The 14,738-nt window shown below is 32.9% G+C and overlaps 2 protein-coding genes across 2 annotated transcripts in view; both read left to right on the plus strand.

The window, feature by feature from the left end:
- LOC107471838 (ceramide kinase) overlaps window positions 1-4,714 on the plus strand; it is a gene marked incomplete in the record, with an annotated part of 9,882 nt that extends 5,168 nt beyond the window's left edge. The window contains 5 exon segments of the mRNA XM_052255303.1: window positions 768-917; window positions 1,974-2,075; window positions 2,981-3,355; window positions 4,259-4,325; window positions 4,404-4,714. Of these exon segments, the coding sequence (XP_052111263.1) occupies window positions 768-917; window positions 1,974-2,075; window positions 2,981-3,355; window positions 4,259-4,325; window positions 4,404-4,541 (832 nt within the window).
- A 1,868-nt stretch (window positions 4,715-6,582) lies between these two features.
- Window positions 6,583-13,687, plus strand: LOC107471840 (cellulose synthase A catalytic subunit 1 [UDP-forming]; the record flags this gene model as incomplete). The annotated part of the gene is given in 7 exon segments (XM_016091341.3): window positions 6,583-6,667; window positions 8,655-8,850; window positions 8,937-9,136; window positions 9,825-9,939; window positions 11,387-11,567; window positions 11,736-11,892; window positions 12,674-13,687. Coding segments are annotated over 7 exon segments (994 nt in total), but the record flags the coding sequence as incomplete, so codon positions are not given.
- Between the last annotated feature and the right edge of the window lie 1,051 nt (window positions 13,688-14,738).

The raw sequence follows: 14,738 nt of genomic DNA on the forward strand, positions 1-14,738 counted from the left end.
CAAATGGTCTTCTACGTTCTGTATTTTCACTGTTGATTTTGTTTCTGACATTATTCTCATTGTATTTCTTTTGGTGCTTAGCTCATGGTCAATTCAATAGACGATGGATGGCTTTTTCACTAACTAAATTTTGAAGAGATTGGCATGCTTCATTAGATTGTCTAACTCATTGGGTTTTATCCATATATTCATTATCTATGCATGGATGTCTCATCCTCACTCGGAAATTCTTACTATCTTAATGCAATTTTTTTATTAAAAATGGAATTAATTTGTGTTTCATTAGAAAATTTCAGAAGTAAGCTTAAGAGAATATCTTTTGTAATATAAAAATTAAAAATTACTTTTAGAGATTATGCATTGAATAAGGTAATCAGAAGAGATTGACACGAGGTGAATAATTTGGGATTGAATAGTAAAAAGACAATCTCATTTTCAAAGCTAAAGGACAAAAACTATATGTATATTTGCTTTTGCCAAAATTTAGACCTCAAAGGTAAGATTTAAATGTTACTTGGAAACTGAACAGATTGAAATATTATATAATATCATTTTGTGGATTAATCTAAAGTTCTAGGTAAGAACAGAAGTGCACTTGAATTCACCTCGTCTGACTTCATTTTTTGGTATGTCAAACAAAACATTACAAGATGTTGCACATTTACATATTACACATCTTATATTTGTGCACTCAATATTTGTTTCTTATCTATATAGTTTTATATTATTGTGGTTCATAATAAAAAACTAATAATTGTGTTTTGTAGTACAACTGGAACTCGAGATGCTGTAACATCTGCGTTACATATTGTCCTTGGAAAAAGAGTGCGCCTTGACATAGCTCAAATTGTACGGTGGAAAGCCACTCCGAGATCTGAGATCCAACCATATATGCGCTATACAGCCTCCTTTGCTGGGTACATATTTTTTTTATTCATGAAAATATTGTTTTCTTTAAATGTCAATATATTATAATACTTTGGCTTCAATTCAATAAAATTATGGATTCCTGCATTTTCTAGAGCAAATTGAATTTTGGACAATATCATCACTTATATGAGTCATATAAGTTGTTCTTACTCTCCTTCTTGTTTTTGTTATAGGCTATACACAGTGTTTGGTTTTGATACTTGAATTGTCTATTAATATTTATAGTTGTTAAAACAAAATCAGGTTAATACTTACCTTAGTTACTATAGGTTCATGCATTAGTCATTTTGGTGTTCAAGGTTTTAGTATGTTAAAATAGTTCATGTAACTACATAAGCAATAAAACGTGATTCAATTTAGTCCTCTGACATGAGCTAAGTTTGTCCCTCATGTGTGTTACCGACAGTGACTATTTTGACTCATCAAATACAGGGATTAAAATGACTCATGCGCATACCTACAAGAACCAAAGTGAACATTAACCCAAAATAAATTGACTAGAATCCTTTCCCCTGTGCAGTCCCTCTCTCACTTTAGCGGACTTTAACTCATTCTATTTGCACAAATGTGTTTGACTTTAACCAGTTACAGATTCAATATTTGTCACACTATGATTGTGAAAGTTGAGGAATTTAAATGAAGAGTCATTCTTACTTTGTTACATGAGAATATTTTCGAATAGCTTTGTAGTAGTTCTTTGGACTTTGGATTCACTACTTATGCCTTACCAACAGAATATTTTCAAATATTTTCAAATATTTTCACTGCTTTGGATAACCCGTTTTATAATTCCATCTATGATTTTATCATTAGTAACTACCAAAAGTTAGTCTATGTTCATATTTATTCTTTCTATTACCACATTTAGGCCAAGAGTAGTTGGAAGATTTCTTCATGCTTGCTATAGCTTATAGGCTTCGAGATATGCATCATAGTGTCATTTAGCATACACTATTTGGATCTTTACTTGTTGTGAATGCTTAATTTTGTGTGAGACTTAAAAATTTTGGTTAATACTTTATTCTAAATAGTAACATTCTCAGGTATGGATTTTATGGTGATGTCATCACAGAGAGTGAGAATTATCGATGGATGGGTCCTAAGCGTTATGATTATGCCGGAACAATGGTATTTTTAAAGCATAGGTATTCTTAAATTACCCCTACTTCAACTATCATATTTTGAATGCTAGACTTATTGGTCAGAGATATACCAAGTTGGAAAATATAATCATATGAGCACTATTTCATAATAAAAAAATTGTACACGGGTTTACAATATATCCACACTGGCCATTTCTTACCTAAAAATCAGTAATTGTAGCCTAATGATTTTAAACCGTATGCCATATATGAAAGTTATTGATATGTCTATCCCTCAAACATAAAAAAAAAAAAACGAATTAATTTTACAGAACTAATTTTCAATTCATCAGTTCCAATAAAATCTATAATATTGAAACTTTTCTAGTCTTAGCCCACTCTTAAAGATTTTGTTTACATATGTATATTTTTTGTTTTCCCACTAAAAGTTTATAACCTTGGTAAACTTTCAAACATTTCTTTCTTTCTAGTTATACGTGGGAGAACTTTGTATAGTCACCATTCCAATTACTATTTACTAATATATGCTCGATAACAAATATTGGAGAAATATTATCAAATGGGCTAACAACTCAAGATATGCATCATTCAGCTTTGTTCAGAAGTGATCAATACAATTTCTTGGTAGTCTAGTTGTCTACAGCATCTTTATATACATTTCTTTCTTGGAAATGCTTATTGGTGGCTTGATATCCTATTTGTAGTATGTTTCACATATTTTATAAATAAGTGTCAAATTTAAATATATTGCTACCTTGCATAAAACTTCTAATACTTATAAGTATCTAGATGGTTATTCAATTTAACTTGTTTGTTCTACTTAAATACCTTGCATTACAAGTTGATGGAAGTATCTCTTTGTTTTTATTAGCATTAATTGCATTGTTATTATTTCTTAACCCTATAATTGTTTCCTTTTCTTTTCTATTGAATGAATCGCCATTTAGGTCATATGAAGCCGAAATAGCATATCTAGATGTTGGATCAGATGAACCTAATTTAACTTCCAAAAGGAGGCATGAAGACAACATGTCAGAATTGAACACACGAAAGTCAGAAAGACGTGTTTGTTGTGTTGATTGCAAAATTTGCAATGAAAATTCAGATCCTACATCTACTGGAATTTCCAGCCTAACACCTCATTTGTATTCCGAAGGAGGAAAATGGAAGAAATCTAAAGGACGTTTTCTTAGCGTAGGAGCTGCTTTAATCTCTTGCAGAAATGATAAAGCACCTGATGGGTTGGTGGTTGATGCACACCTTTCAGATGGTTTCCTTCATCTTATATTGATTAGAGAGTGCCCGCATGCTTCTTATTTACGGTACATGCCGCTGATCTTTCTTTCATACACTATAATTTTCTTAACGAATATAACTCAAATTTGTTTATCATATATGGAATATTGCATGCATTGGAACGTGAACTACTATCCTACGAGATATGGTAAATTAATTTTGATTTCCTTTTGTTTAATTTGATCTAAATCTTACATCACAACACACATACAATTCAATATTGATTGATTGATTGCATTTTATTGTGCTGTAATCGTTTTTACAAAGCCTACAATTGCCTTGCTCCCTATGGTCGTGTTTATTCTTCTATAAATATCACCTTTGATGATCTAAATCTCGACGTATCTCTCTACCACAAACATCTCACCCATGTTCAATCTTTACTCTTTTCCTTATCCCAAATGGATATTTTATACCTAATCTCTGCTTGAATTATGTCCATCATTCAATGCTTTGAAATGGACTCCCAGAGCCTAGTTGGAAAAGAATTCACTCTCTTCCTTAGGTTTGAACTTCCAATCAGTAAATTACATCTCCCTAGTTGATAGATAATCTATGATCTTATATGATATTATAAGGAATTATTAGAATAATATATAATATATAATTATAATAATCTTTTATTTATAAAATTTGAAAATAGCCTTGTTTGTGTCACGAGCAACCATCCTCGGAATAAATAGGTTAATGATTTATTGCACAACCATGTTAGGAGTCTTTTGTAGACTCCAACTCATTATAAGTGTCACATAAGGTCTAGTTGCCAATGGCTCACTAAGAAGGCCATGTGAAAAGTTGGCAATGCAAATAATAGTATCCTTTTGATCATTAGGGAGTAATTAGCTACTTAAGTATTAGTGATCAGTATCAGTATTTGTATCAACTTTGGAGAATGAGTAAGATTTCTCTATTTGCACTAAATAATGCAGGCACCTAATTCAACTAACAAAAAGTGGTGGAAGCCCATTAAATTTTCAATTTGTTGAGCATCATAAGGTTGGTTTTTCTCCAATCCCCATCCATCATTTTATCATTTGAATAAGTTAATAAAATTATTTATCATGCATTTTGCAGACCCCAACATTTACTTTTACTTCTATGGGGAAGGAGAGTGTATGGAATCTAGATGGTGAGATATTTGAAGCTCATCAACTTTCAGCTCAAGTGTTCCGTGGCCTTGTGTGCTTATTTGCATCTGGTCCTCAAGTTTAAGTCCATGAATGTTTTGTTTATATTTATTTCCTTTTCCTTTTTTTTTTGTTACAAGGAAAATCATGAGTAAGCTATTCAATTCAACATAGGTTGTTCCATCCAAAACAATGTTTCCTCATGTAATATAATTATATAAATGTAGCAATGCCTAATCGCCAGTTTTTGAAGCATGTTATTACTATTAGATATGGTTAAATTATAATATAGGAAACATTTCAAGTGTTCCGGAGAACATTGGTGAACCATTGATTTTAATTAATATATATTATATATATTTTTTATAATTCAGATCAACGGTTAAAACAACTAAAACATCGGTATTTCCGATATACCTGAAACTTTTCCTAACTTATAAGCCTTAGCTTGAGCAACCTGAAATGGCAAGTGTGTGCATAAGAAACAGTCTTTTAAAAACTTTCTGTAACATAGAATCTTGAAACAGAGATTCACTAGTGTTAACAACAAATAAATGGGAAATCCCATGAATTCTTGTCATTTCTTGGTTTTTCTACCAAAGTTATTTTTTTCGAAACTTAGTACTAAAATGTCACTTTTTGAAACTAATTATTCAAATATTACCTTTTCTATATTACTTATTATAAACAAAAATAAAATAGTAAATTAGTTGTCACTATGGCAAAAGAGTGGCATTTAGATAATTAGTTTCAAAATACTACAATTTTGAAAATAAATTTATAAAAAGTGACACATTAGTAAAAAAAAAAGAATCGTTATTTCTTTTGAAAAAGATTTTTCCTTTTCAATAATAAAACCGGATGAAGCATTTCTTTCAACCCTTTCTTTTATATATATGCTATGTACGTCTCAAATTTGATGATGATGATGATGATGATGATGATGATGATGATTATTATTATTATTATTATGTCTTTTAGGTTCTTTTTCTCCATTGTTTCCATTTTCTGTCACTTGATCTTCCTTTTGCAACATCCTGTTTATCCATTTTTCTTTTTAAGGCTATCACATGTATTTTTAGAACTTCTACATTTACTTAAGTTACTATATTTTGTTAAAAGGTATAAACTTGTAGGTGTAATAAAGGAATGTACATATAAGGTCGTTAAAAATTTATAGATTTATAATTGAATCCAAATTTCTTTAAAAAAATATAAATTCTAATATTGATTCTACTCTTTCTTTTTAAAGGATTTATAGTAAAAGTGTAAAACCATACTTACAAAAGGAAATCACAATAGGTATCTATTTGTTAAACTGAATTGAATTTTTTCGATTATTTTTTTTTTAAATTTTGAATTTTGATAAGAATTCTTAAGTAATAGTTTATAGAACCCGAGACTCCACCATTTCGGTGACGACGCTCGCGATTGGCTATGGAGGCGCGAGGCTCGAGGCTGGAGCTCCCTTGCACGACAGTGAGAATTCCGGTGCCGGCGGTCGCGTTGGAGGAACTTAGGGTTTCCTTTCAGGGAGATGCTTCTCCTTCTGTTTGGCAACCGGCATCTGTGCGAGGATGAGAGATTGTTAAAGACCCAATCCAACCTGTTTCATCCATTTTTATCTGAGAAGCACTCCATACGACTAAAAAGGTCCAACCCGTGAAGCTGTTGTGCAAGTCAACAGCTGAGCTCAGCTAACCATTCTCATGAGCGCAACACGTGTTAAAAAGAGATGTAACCAGAAAGAATATCTATAAATCTGTATGAAACTTGATCTGTACACTACTGCAGTGACCCTACGCCATAATTCCTATAAACACATATGTTAGACACGTGGTTCCCGCCGAATTTTACACTCCACTGCATCCCTTGTTCGTCCGATACAGAACAAATCCAACTGCTTACAATCCTCCACGATCTCACATATCAGCCTTTGATTAACCAGGTTCTACATGGCTGGCGTTCCTCCACGATGACCACTTTTCCACCATAAGATCCTGAATCATCCAACGGCTAATATTTTTGCATAGAACCTAAGAACATGGCAGCGAAGCAAACAACAGCAACAAGTAACAACAATTCAAGGGACAGAGTGGCTGTTGAGTTGGCTAAACAGTTTGGAGAAAAAATAAAGGAATGGATCAAAGTGGTGGAATTGCGACTGGGCCGCGCGATGTCCTTGGAGTTAGGAACGGTTCCGACATTGGGGTTAGTATCGCATCCTCTTTTGTCTTAACAAAAATTAAAAAAAAATCAGCTTCTGTGTTATCCATTTACGCAAATGATATGGATGATTTTGTTTTCAAATTTTAATTTGCCAACTTTTTTGTTTTTTGTTCATAAGATTCTGGACGATCACAATGTTGTTCTCATTTTGATTTGTTTAATTTTGTATTTACTTATTCTGCATACATGTGTGTATGAATGGTTTTTCCCCTAAAGTTCCGGTATCTGTTCTTGGAATTTTTTAAATAAATAAAAGAAGAATTTCGTTAAGACAAAGAATAATACAAGATGGAGGATAAGAGTCTTTCTTTACAAGTGCAAAAAACGACCACAAGATTAATCGGTTTAGCATAGTTTTTCATTCTCTCAACAAGCCTATAAAGATGATGAAAGATCACAAGTTTTACACCAAATAGATACAGCACGTCTAATCCTATCACATAACATTTGTTTTTATGAAACATCCATGCTCCGTTACACACAAAACTCAGCCACCAAATTCGTCACCGCACTCTTTATAAAATATATGCTAGAATATAAAATACATATTAAAAATGTATGAAACAACACATGTATTTGTATACAAATGCATAGTGGCTGATTTGATAGTTGATTCTTGGTGGGCATGTAGCATTTTTGTTTATGAAAATTTCTCATTGAAGAAGTGCTCAATGTGCTCCAACCAAGTACTCCAAGTAGTGGTGTATACTGCACAGTGGCACAATGTTGTTGCCTCTTTCCTCCTTCCAAAAATTAAAATTTGAAAGTCTTCCCGGCAAAGGTGGTCAGGGCGGCGTGTCCCGCGGTGTTTTGCGGCGGTGTGATGGACAAATACTCGTGGTGGTGGAGGAGCTAGAGGGGAGTTGATGCTTGATGTGGAGGCTCACACTTGAGGGGGAGATTGTTAGTGTTGCAAGTGTGAGGAGTGTTGAAGTTAGTCCCAAATCTAAGAAAGCATGGAAGAGTGAGGAGTTTAAAAGATGAGAGACCCATTAACTTGACACCTTAAGGTTTTGAGTTGGATGTGGTGTCTTCTCATCTTATGTTCTCTCACTTGATTCCTCCCCGAAATCTCCCCGATTGTCGAGAGCTCCCCACGAATTAAGTGAGCAAGATCTTGCGTTAAAACTTCAAAAGTTACTTTTTTTTTGGCTTTTTTTTTAGCTTCAAAAGTCAGCCTAATCCTCAGTATTTAGCAAAAAAGCTAAGAACATAGGAAAAAACACACTCAAACTTTAACTCTCACCTCCTATTTATAGCCATCGACCTCCTCAATGGATGGTTAAGATTAAATCTAATCAAAGGTACAGATTAATCATCCAAAACCTTCATTACAAATATCTATCCTACCACAACTTTCTAAATACTTTTAGATTATTCCATACTACTGTTCATACTTCTATATACATCCAGACTCTTCTAGATTACTCTATGATCTTCCAGAGTTTTCCAGAACCTTCTAGGACATTCTAGAACGTTTCGGAACTATCTAGAGCATTCTCAAACACTCCAGAAAACTATACAAATATCGTTAAATCTAACCTTTTAAAATTTATCGTGACTGAAGAAGTTATTTAAGTGTTGATAAAGAAGTTAAAAAAATGATTTCTCTCGGAATAAAAAGATTTTCATCACATTTCTTTTAAAATAAATACTTTTAGAACTAAAAAATCAAATACAAAATAACTTATTTATAAGCTACTTTTAATATAAGCATTTATTATTTAAGCTATTTTTTCAAAAGGAGCTTAATTAAGTTGTTTATCCAAACTGGGAATGATTGATTATGTGTTCAATCAAGAATTTTCAGACATCAAGATTATGATAAAGGAGAACTTGTTTAATCTTAATAGTGTTCGCCTTTGGCCATGTCACATTTTAATTTTTTACCTTAAATTTGGTACTGACATGCTTAATGTTTTCTAATATGATCCAATTCTAACGTGTAATTGATATACCTTACTTGCAGTGTAAACCCTTAAAGAATTTGAATGGTAAAATCTGTCAGATGTGTGGCGATACTGTTGGATTAACAGCCACCGGTGATGTTTTTGTTTCTTGCCAAGAATGTTCCTTCCCACTTTGTCACCGTTGCTATGAATGTGAGTGCGAGAATGGGAACCAATCTTGCCCCCAGTGCAAGACCAGATACAATAGTCACAAAGGTGCTAGCTTGTGCATAATACATTATTTTATTGTTACACCTTTGGGTCCTGAAATGAATTTTAACAGACATGAATCTGGTTTTCAGATAGTTCCCATTTGGAGGGAGATGAGGATGATGATGAAGATGATGATGATGTTGATGATATTGAGAATGAGGTAAATTATGGAGAAGGAAACATTAACAAAGCAGGGATGCAATGGGAAGAAGATGCTGACCTCTCTTCTTCGTCGGGACATGATTCTCGGATGCCAAACTCAAATCTCCATATCACAAATGGGCAGCCGGTAATGTAATAAACTTGTTTTTGATATTTTCAACTTGAGTATGCTAGTAAGTTTATATTTGATAAAAAAAATGAAGTATGAAAAAGAAAAAGAAAAATTCATGCTATTTTTGATATTCTCAACTTGTATGCTTGTAAGTTGTAACTCAAACTCTGAGACTCATAAACTTTCAAGATCTTCCACCGCGTTTTCTCTAATTTTGTTCTTGTGCTTTACATTCTCTCTTAATAGTTTATTTATGAAGCCTTGTGAGTTTGGTAAGGTTGCTTCTTACATATATTTGTTCTGCTGCCTTTAATTTTGTGCTTGATGTGGAAGTCAATATTTAAAGAATGCTCAGTGAAATAAGTCATTGTATGTGTAAGGAAATAATATAAATCAAGTCTTTATTGTTATTCATTTAGATATGAACTCTATTTATGTTTTCATATATATATAATTCAATGGCACTTGTGCTTTCCTTTTCTTGGTTAACATTGTGTTAGATAGGCGTTAGAGATCAGCGAGCCACATTTTAGAATATGTTCGCCACCTTTACTTTTTCTCTGCAATGTTTATTGATCATGATAATGAACTACGCTGATAGAAACAACAAATAGTTTGAAAACAACCCTCTGCAAGTATTTGATGCTTTGCGTTGATTTACTAAAATGAACAAACAACAAATTAATCTCTTTTGTATCGTCAGCTATCTGGCGAAAAACCGTATGCTACTCCTGATACAAAATCTGTTCAAGCTACATCTGGTCCTTTGGGTCCATCCAAGGCTCACTCACTTTCCTACACCGATTCAAAGCAGCCAGGTATCAAAAGTTAACCTGATGTGATTGTAGTATGCCAAACTTTATTGTTATTTGGAATATTCAATTGAACATTTCTATCATTGCAGTTCAAGTTATTGTAGTCAACCCACCATAGGACAAAAAGATCTTATATTCAGGTCCCTTAATTTTGAAATAGAAGATAAAATCTTGTTTTTGCTGAAGCTACTAAATACCTAATGTAATTCCTACACCTATATATTATATATACATCCACACTAAAACTAACTAAAGTATGGAATATTCTTCTTTGGTGTCCAAGTTCAAGAAAAATTAATTGTGATTTTTGATGCAAGAATTGAGGCGTTATTACCTTTAGTGTTTTGTACATTCTTCTTTTTATATATGTTAATAGTTTACTAGATTCAGATAGAAGTTTTAGAAGCTTTGGTTTGAAAAATTTTGGAAATTGATATTAGTTACATGTCATGCTTGGGAGGAGTAGGTTATGAATGGGTATTAGGAAAGGTGGGATTTGAGAGGCAATATTAAGAACTACTATACAAGTTTTCAACTTTTGGGTGTTGATGGAATTATGGCATTGTCCTTATTCTTTCGACTTTGTAGAGAATTAGGACTCGTTGCTATCATTATTCAAGAATTCCAGTGTGGTGAGCATTTTCTAAACCAATTATATCATACTCCTACTGAAGTGTTGGCCAACACAATCTTTTCCCAATTTACCAATACATGTTTTATGGAAGATAGTCCAATAACGGTTGAACTTTAGATCATCCTTTGATTAAGCGGATTTCTCTAATCTCTAGGCTTTACATTTGAACTCATCTGGTGTTTTTCTCACTGTCAAAGGTCAAAAGTTTCAACAGGCATAATCACTGTCAGATTCCTTCTGTCAATTCTCACTTTTATTAAGGTGCTCTCTTTTTCTTCATAAAAAAGTTTCATCAAATTGAAATGTTGCTAGGTGTCCTAATATTAATACTATTGCTGTAATTAATATCGAATTAGAAAAGGGACTGTTATGACGTTGTGCATGAGATAATACCTCGCAACCAAATCTTTCATTTTGTTAGTAATACAAAATTACAGATTATTAAATGTCTTTCCTTCTTTATCTGATATTAAGGTTCCTAACTTGCAGTTCATAGTTTAATTAACAAGTATTGGTGGTAGGAAACCAAATCTTTGTGGCAGTATGCTATATACATCACTATTTGGTGTTGGTGGTAGCATTATATACTTAAGAGTAATTCCTCTCTTAGATATGTTGAGGAGTTGAAAAATTCTGTCATGTTGAGAATTTTTTTACCCTTCTGTTCTTGTAAAGGGGAATCCTGTCATATTATTCATGTAATCCTTTTCGCTGCCAGAGTTCATTGAATAAATGCATTCTTGCTGTTGTGTTGTTTCCATATGTATAGAAATAATTTAGTCATCTTGATTTTTCCCCCTTTTTCACATGATCCAGGTCTTGAGAGTGATGAAGAGGTCAGAAGAGTGCCAGAGATCGGAGGTGAATCTGCTGGACCTTCAGCTTCCCGTCCAGGCGCCGGTCCAACTGGTGGGAAAGAACGTGGTCAGGGGACTGGGGATGGTCAACGGAAGAGAGGCAGAAGCCCGGCAGACAAAGAAAACAAACGGCTAAAGAGGTAATGTTTGTGTAAGGTTGGTGATATGGGGAAACAATAATTGATTTTTCTAACAAGAAAAGAATACCAATCTTTCATCTATTCATGGTTACTTTCTTTTGCTTTTCCTGGTTTTTTGTTGCATTTCTAATTGTTTCTTTCGTTGGTGGGGTATGAAAATGGAAATAGGCTACTGAGGAACAGAGTGTCAGCTCAACAAGCAAGGGAGAGGAAAAAGGCATATTTGATCGATTTGGAAACCAGAGTCAAAGACTTGGAGAAGAAGAACTCAGAGCTCAAAGAGAGGCTTTCCACTCTGCAGAATGAGAACCAAATGCTAAGACAAGTATGTTAGTACTGCATTTTTATTATACCATGTCATTGTCACAATGACATTATAGTTGTTCTATATATTCTCATCACCATTGTGATATTCATTTGTTTATGGAGGCGTAGACATAGAAACAATTTTGTTTTTCTTTTTCTTTTTCTGTATCAGAGACAAAATTCTTGTATTTTCTGTACTTCCTAATAGTGGAGACAGAAAATATCTCTATCTTTTTCTTTCCATCTCGTTCTTTTTTCCAGTTTTTTGTTTCTTTTTGTTCATCTTAGAGACAAAATGCAAATGCAACTTTGCATTCTGTCTAAAGCATTAAACACAGTCATGATTTATGCATTCTTTTATAGCTTCATCTGCCGACGAAATAAAAGCTTCAAAACAATTTAAGGCATCCTCATAGCTTCTCTTTATCTATTGTTTCTGTGGATATATACTTTAGTGAAAGAATATAAAGGATATTTGCGTGATCTCTTCGATAGTTTACAATCTTTAGGATCAGTTTGGATAGGAATTTATGTAGATGAAATGAGATCGAACTTTTAGCAAACTGCCATACATTATGACTCTCTAAGCATCATGCTAAGAGGCCTGTTGTCTTTCCCATATTATGTCAAAGTAAATTGCTCATCTTTATGTGTTTGGTTCTTATTTATTTGATCCTATATGTTTGCAAACTTTACATGTTATGTTTCACTCCTCTGTGGCTGCTGATGAATTTGGTTTTCTACAAAAATATATAGCTTTGGTTTTGTAAGTTGTAACTTTGTGTGATTGCTTTTTGCAGATATTAAAGAATACAACAGCTAGCAGGAGAGGGAGCAACAGTGGTACAAATGCTGAATAAACTTGATAGCAAATACAGCAGAGAGAGATAAACAAGAGAAGTTAATTCTAATGATTCTTTGTAAGGCACACCGAAGTACCAAAATTACCAACTGAATGTTTTGATTTGTTTAACAAGTTTACTCAAAAGGGACATTTCTGTTAGGAACATGAGTTTCTATTCTTTAGCCTTAACCCTGTCCTTAACCTCACGCATATAGTAATGAATTAATGATTATATGTTCATTGTATTTAGCAAAGCATTAAAGTTCTAAATAGAAAAAAAAATATTGCTTCAATAATAACAATTTCTTACCTTATTCATCTTCTAATCAGCAGTTATTTTCACTATTGCACCCAAGAGAGCTAATCTCGTCTTTGTTAGATGACTCTTCTAACAAAGACATAATGGTAAAAGATCTCTTGGATCCACGCATCCGTTTACCATTAAGTCAAAAAGAAACTCAAGTTATAGTTCGTGTAGTAACACTGGCATTGACATGCTTGCGTTCTAATCCAAAGTCAAGACCATCAATGCAGTGGCGCACAAACTCTCTACTTCTAAACAGTCACCGTCATTGCCTTTCGCTGAGATTACAGTTCATCAATTGATAGCATAATTTTCAGAAAAAATAGTGAAAATAACTGCTGATTAGAAGATGAATAAGGTAAGAAATTGTTATTATTGAAGCAATCTTTTCTTTTTCTATTTAGAACTTTAATGCTTTGCTAAATACAATGAACATATAATCATTAATTCATTACTATATACGTGAGGCTAAGGACAGGGTTTGATACTGTGACATGATCGGTAATTTTGGTACTTCAATTGATTTGTTGGAGGATAAAACGCCTTCACAAGCACCAATCGAATATGAATCTAATAAAAAATATATTTTTCTTTATTATTTTATGTTATTGTAAGTTATAACATTTAATTCTATACCAAAAAATTATTATATCTAATTTTCGGTTACTGTGACTTTTAATAACTAACTGATTTCTATATTGTTCAACTGTAATGATGCTAAATCATCTTCAAATTTAATACTTTTCATGTTGTTCTAGGGCATTTCTTCTCTATTATGAAAGAACGAGATTAATTTATTTTAGTGTAGTTACTAGTTAGGATGCCTTCCAAAACCAAGAAAATGAATTGTATTCCAACTATTAGCAACTTTTTTAAATAAAAACATTTTTTTTATCTTGCTGATATTTAAATAAAAAAGATATTTTTTAATTTTTATTAATTTAAATATTAAAAGTTCGAATTTTCAATTATTACTCTTACTAAATACCAGTGTATGTAGCCTGGTTAATGCTTGGACCTAAAGAGGGAACTGGATTTAACCGATTGAGTACAAATAAATTCAAACAGAACTAATGAATCAAATTACAAGAAAAAAAAGCGTTCACAATTGTTAAATAAAAAAAACGCATTCACAATATCGCCTTTAAATTTTGGTGTTGGCTTTCAACAGTGTTTTCAAATAATATAGAGACTTGATGTATTTTTTTTACTTGAAACGGTGATAGGCCTAAACGTGATGTCCAGGCTCCATCTAAGGCAATGGACAATTTGTTTTGGTATTGAGGTTCTGTCGTCCGAATTTTTCGTGAGGAGGTGGGGGGTGGTGCTTACAAGAGACTCCGATATTTAAGTCAGTAAGGACTTTAAGCAGATTTTTATTAGATTTGAATTTGAATATACCTGAGGGTTATCGGTGTATTTATAATAGAGTAGATAACCACCTTTTGGAATAGTTCTACTTTTGTTGGTGGATAATCGTTCCTTTTATTTTGGGAGTTTGTTGAAATCTATCTTATTGATGAGATAGAGATAATATGAGATATTTAAAAAGGCAGTTACTTATTTGAATAAGTAGGTTTGGACCTCCTTATCGTACTCGACCTCTTATGAGGTTAGGCAAGTAAAAGAGACCACCTATTTTTGGGTGGGTCTTTATCGGCCCTGGCTTTATGTTTTTGGGCTACAGTATGAATAGTACCGCTACTTGAGCCTGAGC

Source organism: Arachis duranensis, chromosome 10 (assembly GCF_000817695.3).
Source record: "Arachis duranensis cultivar V14167 chromosome 10, aradu.V14167.gnm2.J7QH, whole genome shotgun sequence".
NCBI lineage: Eukaryota > Viridiplantae > Streptophyta > Magnoliopsida > Fabales > Fabaceae > Arachis > Arachis duranensis.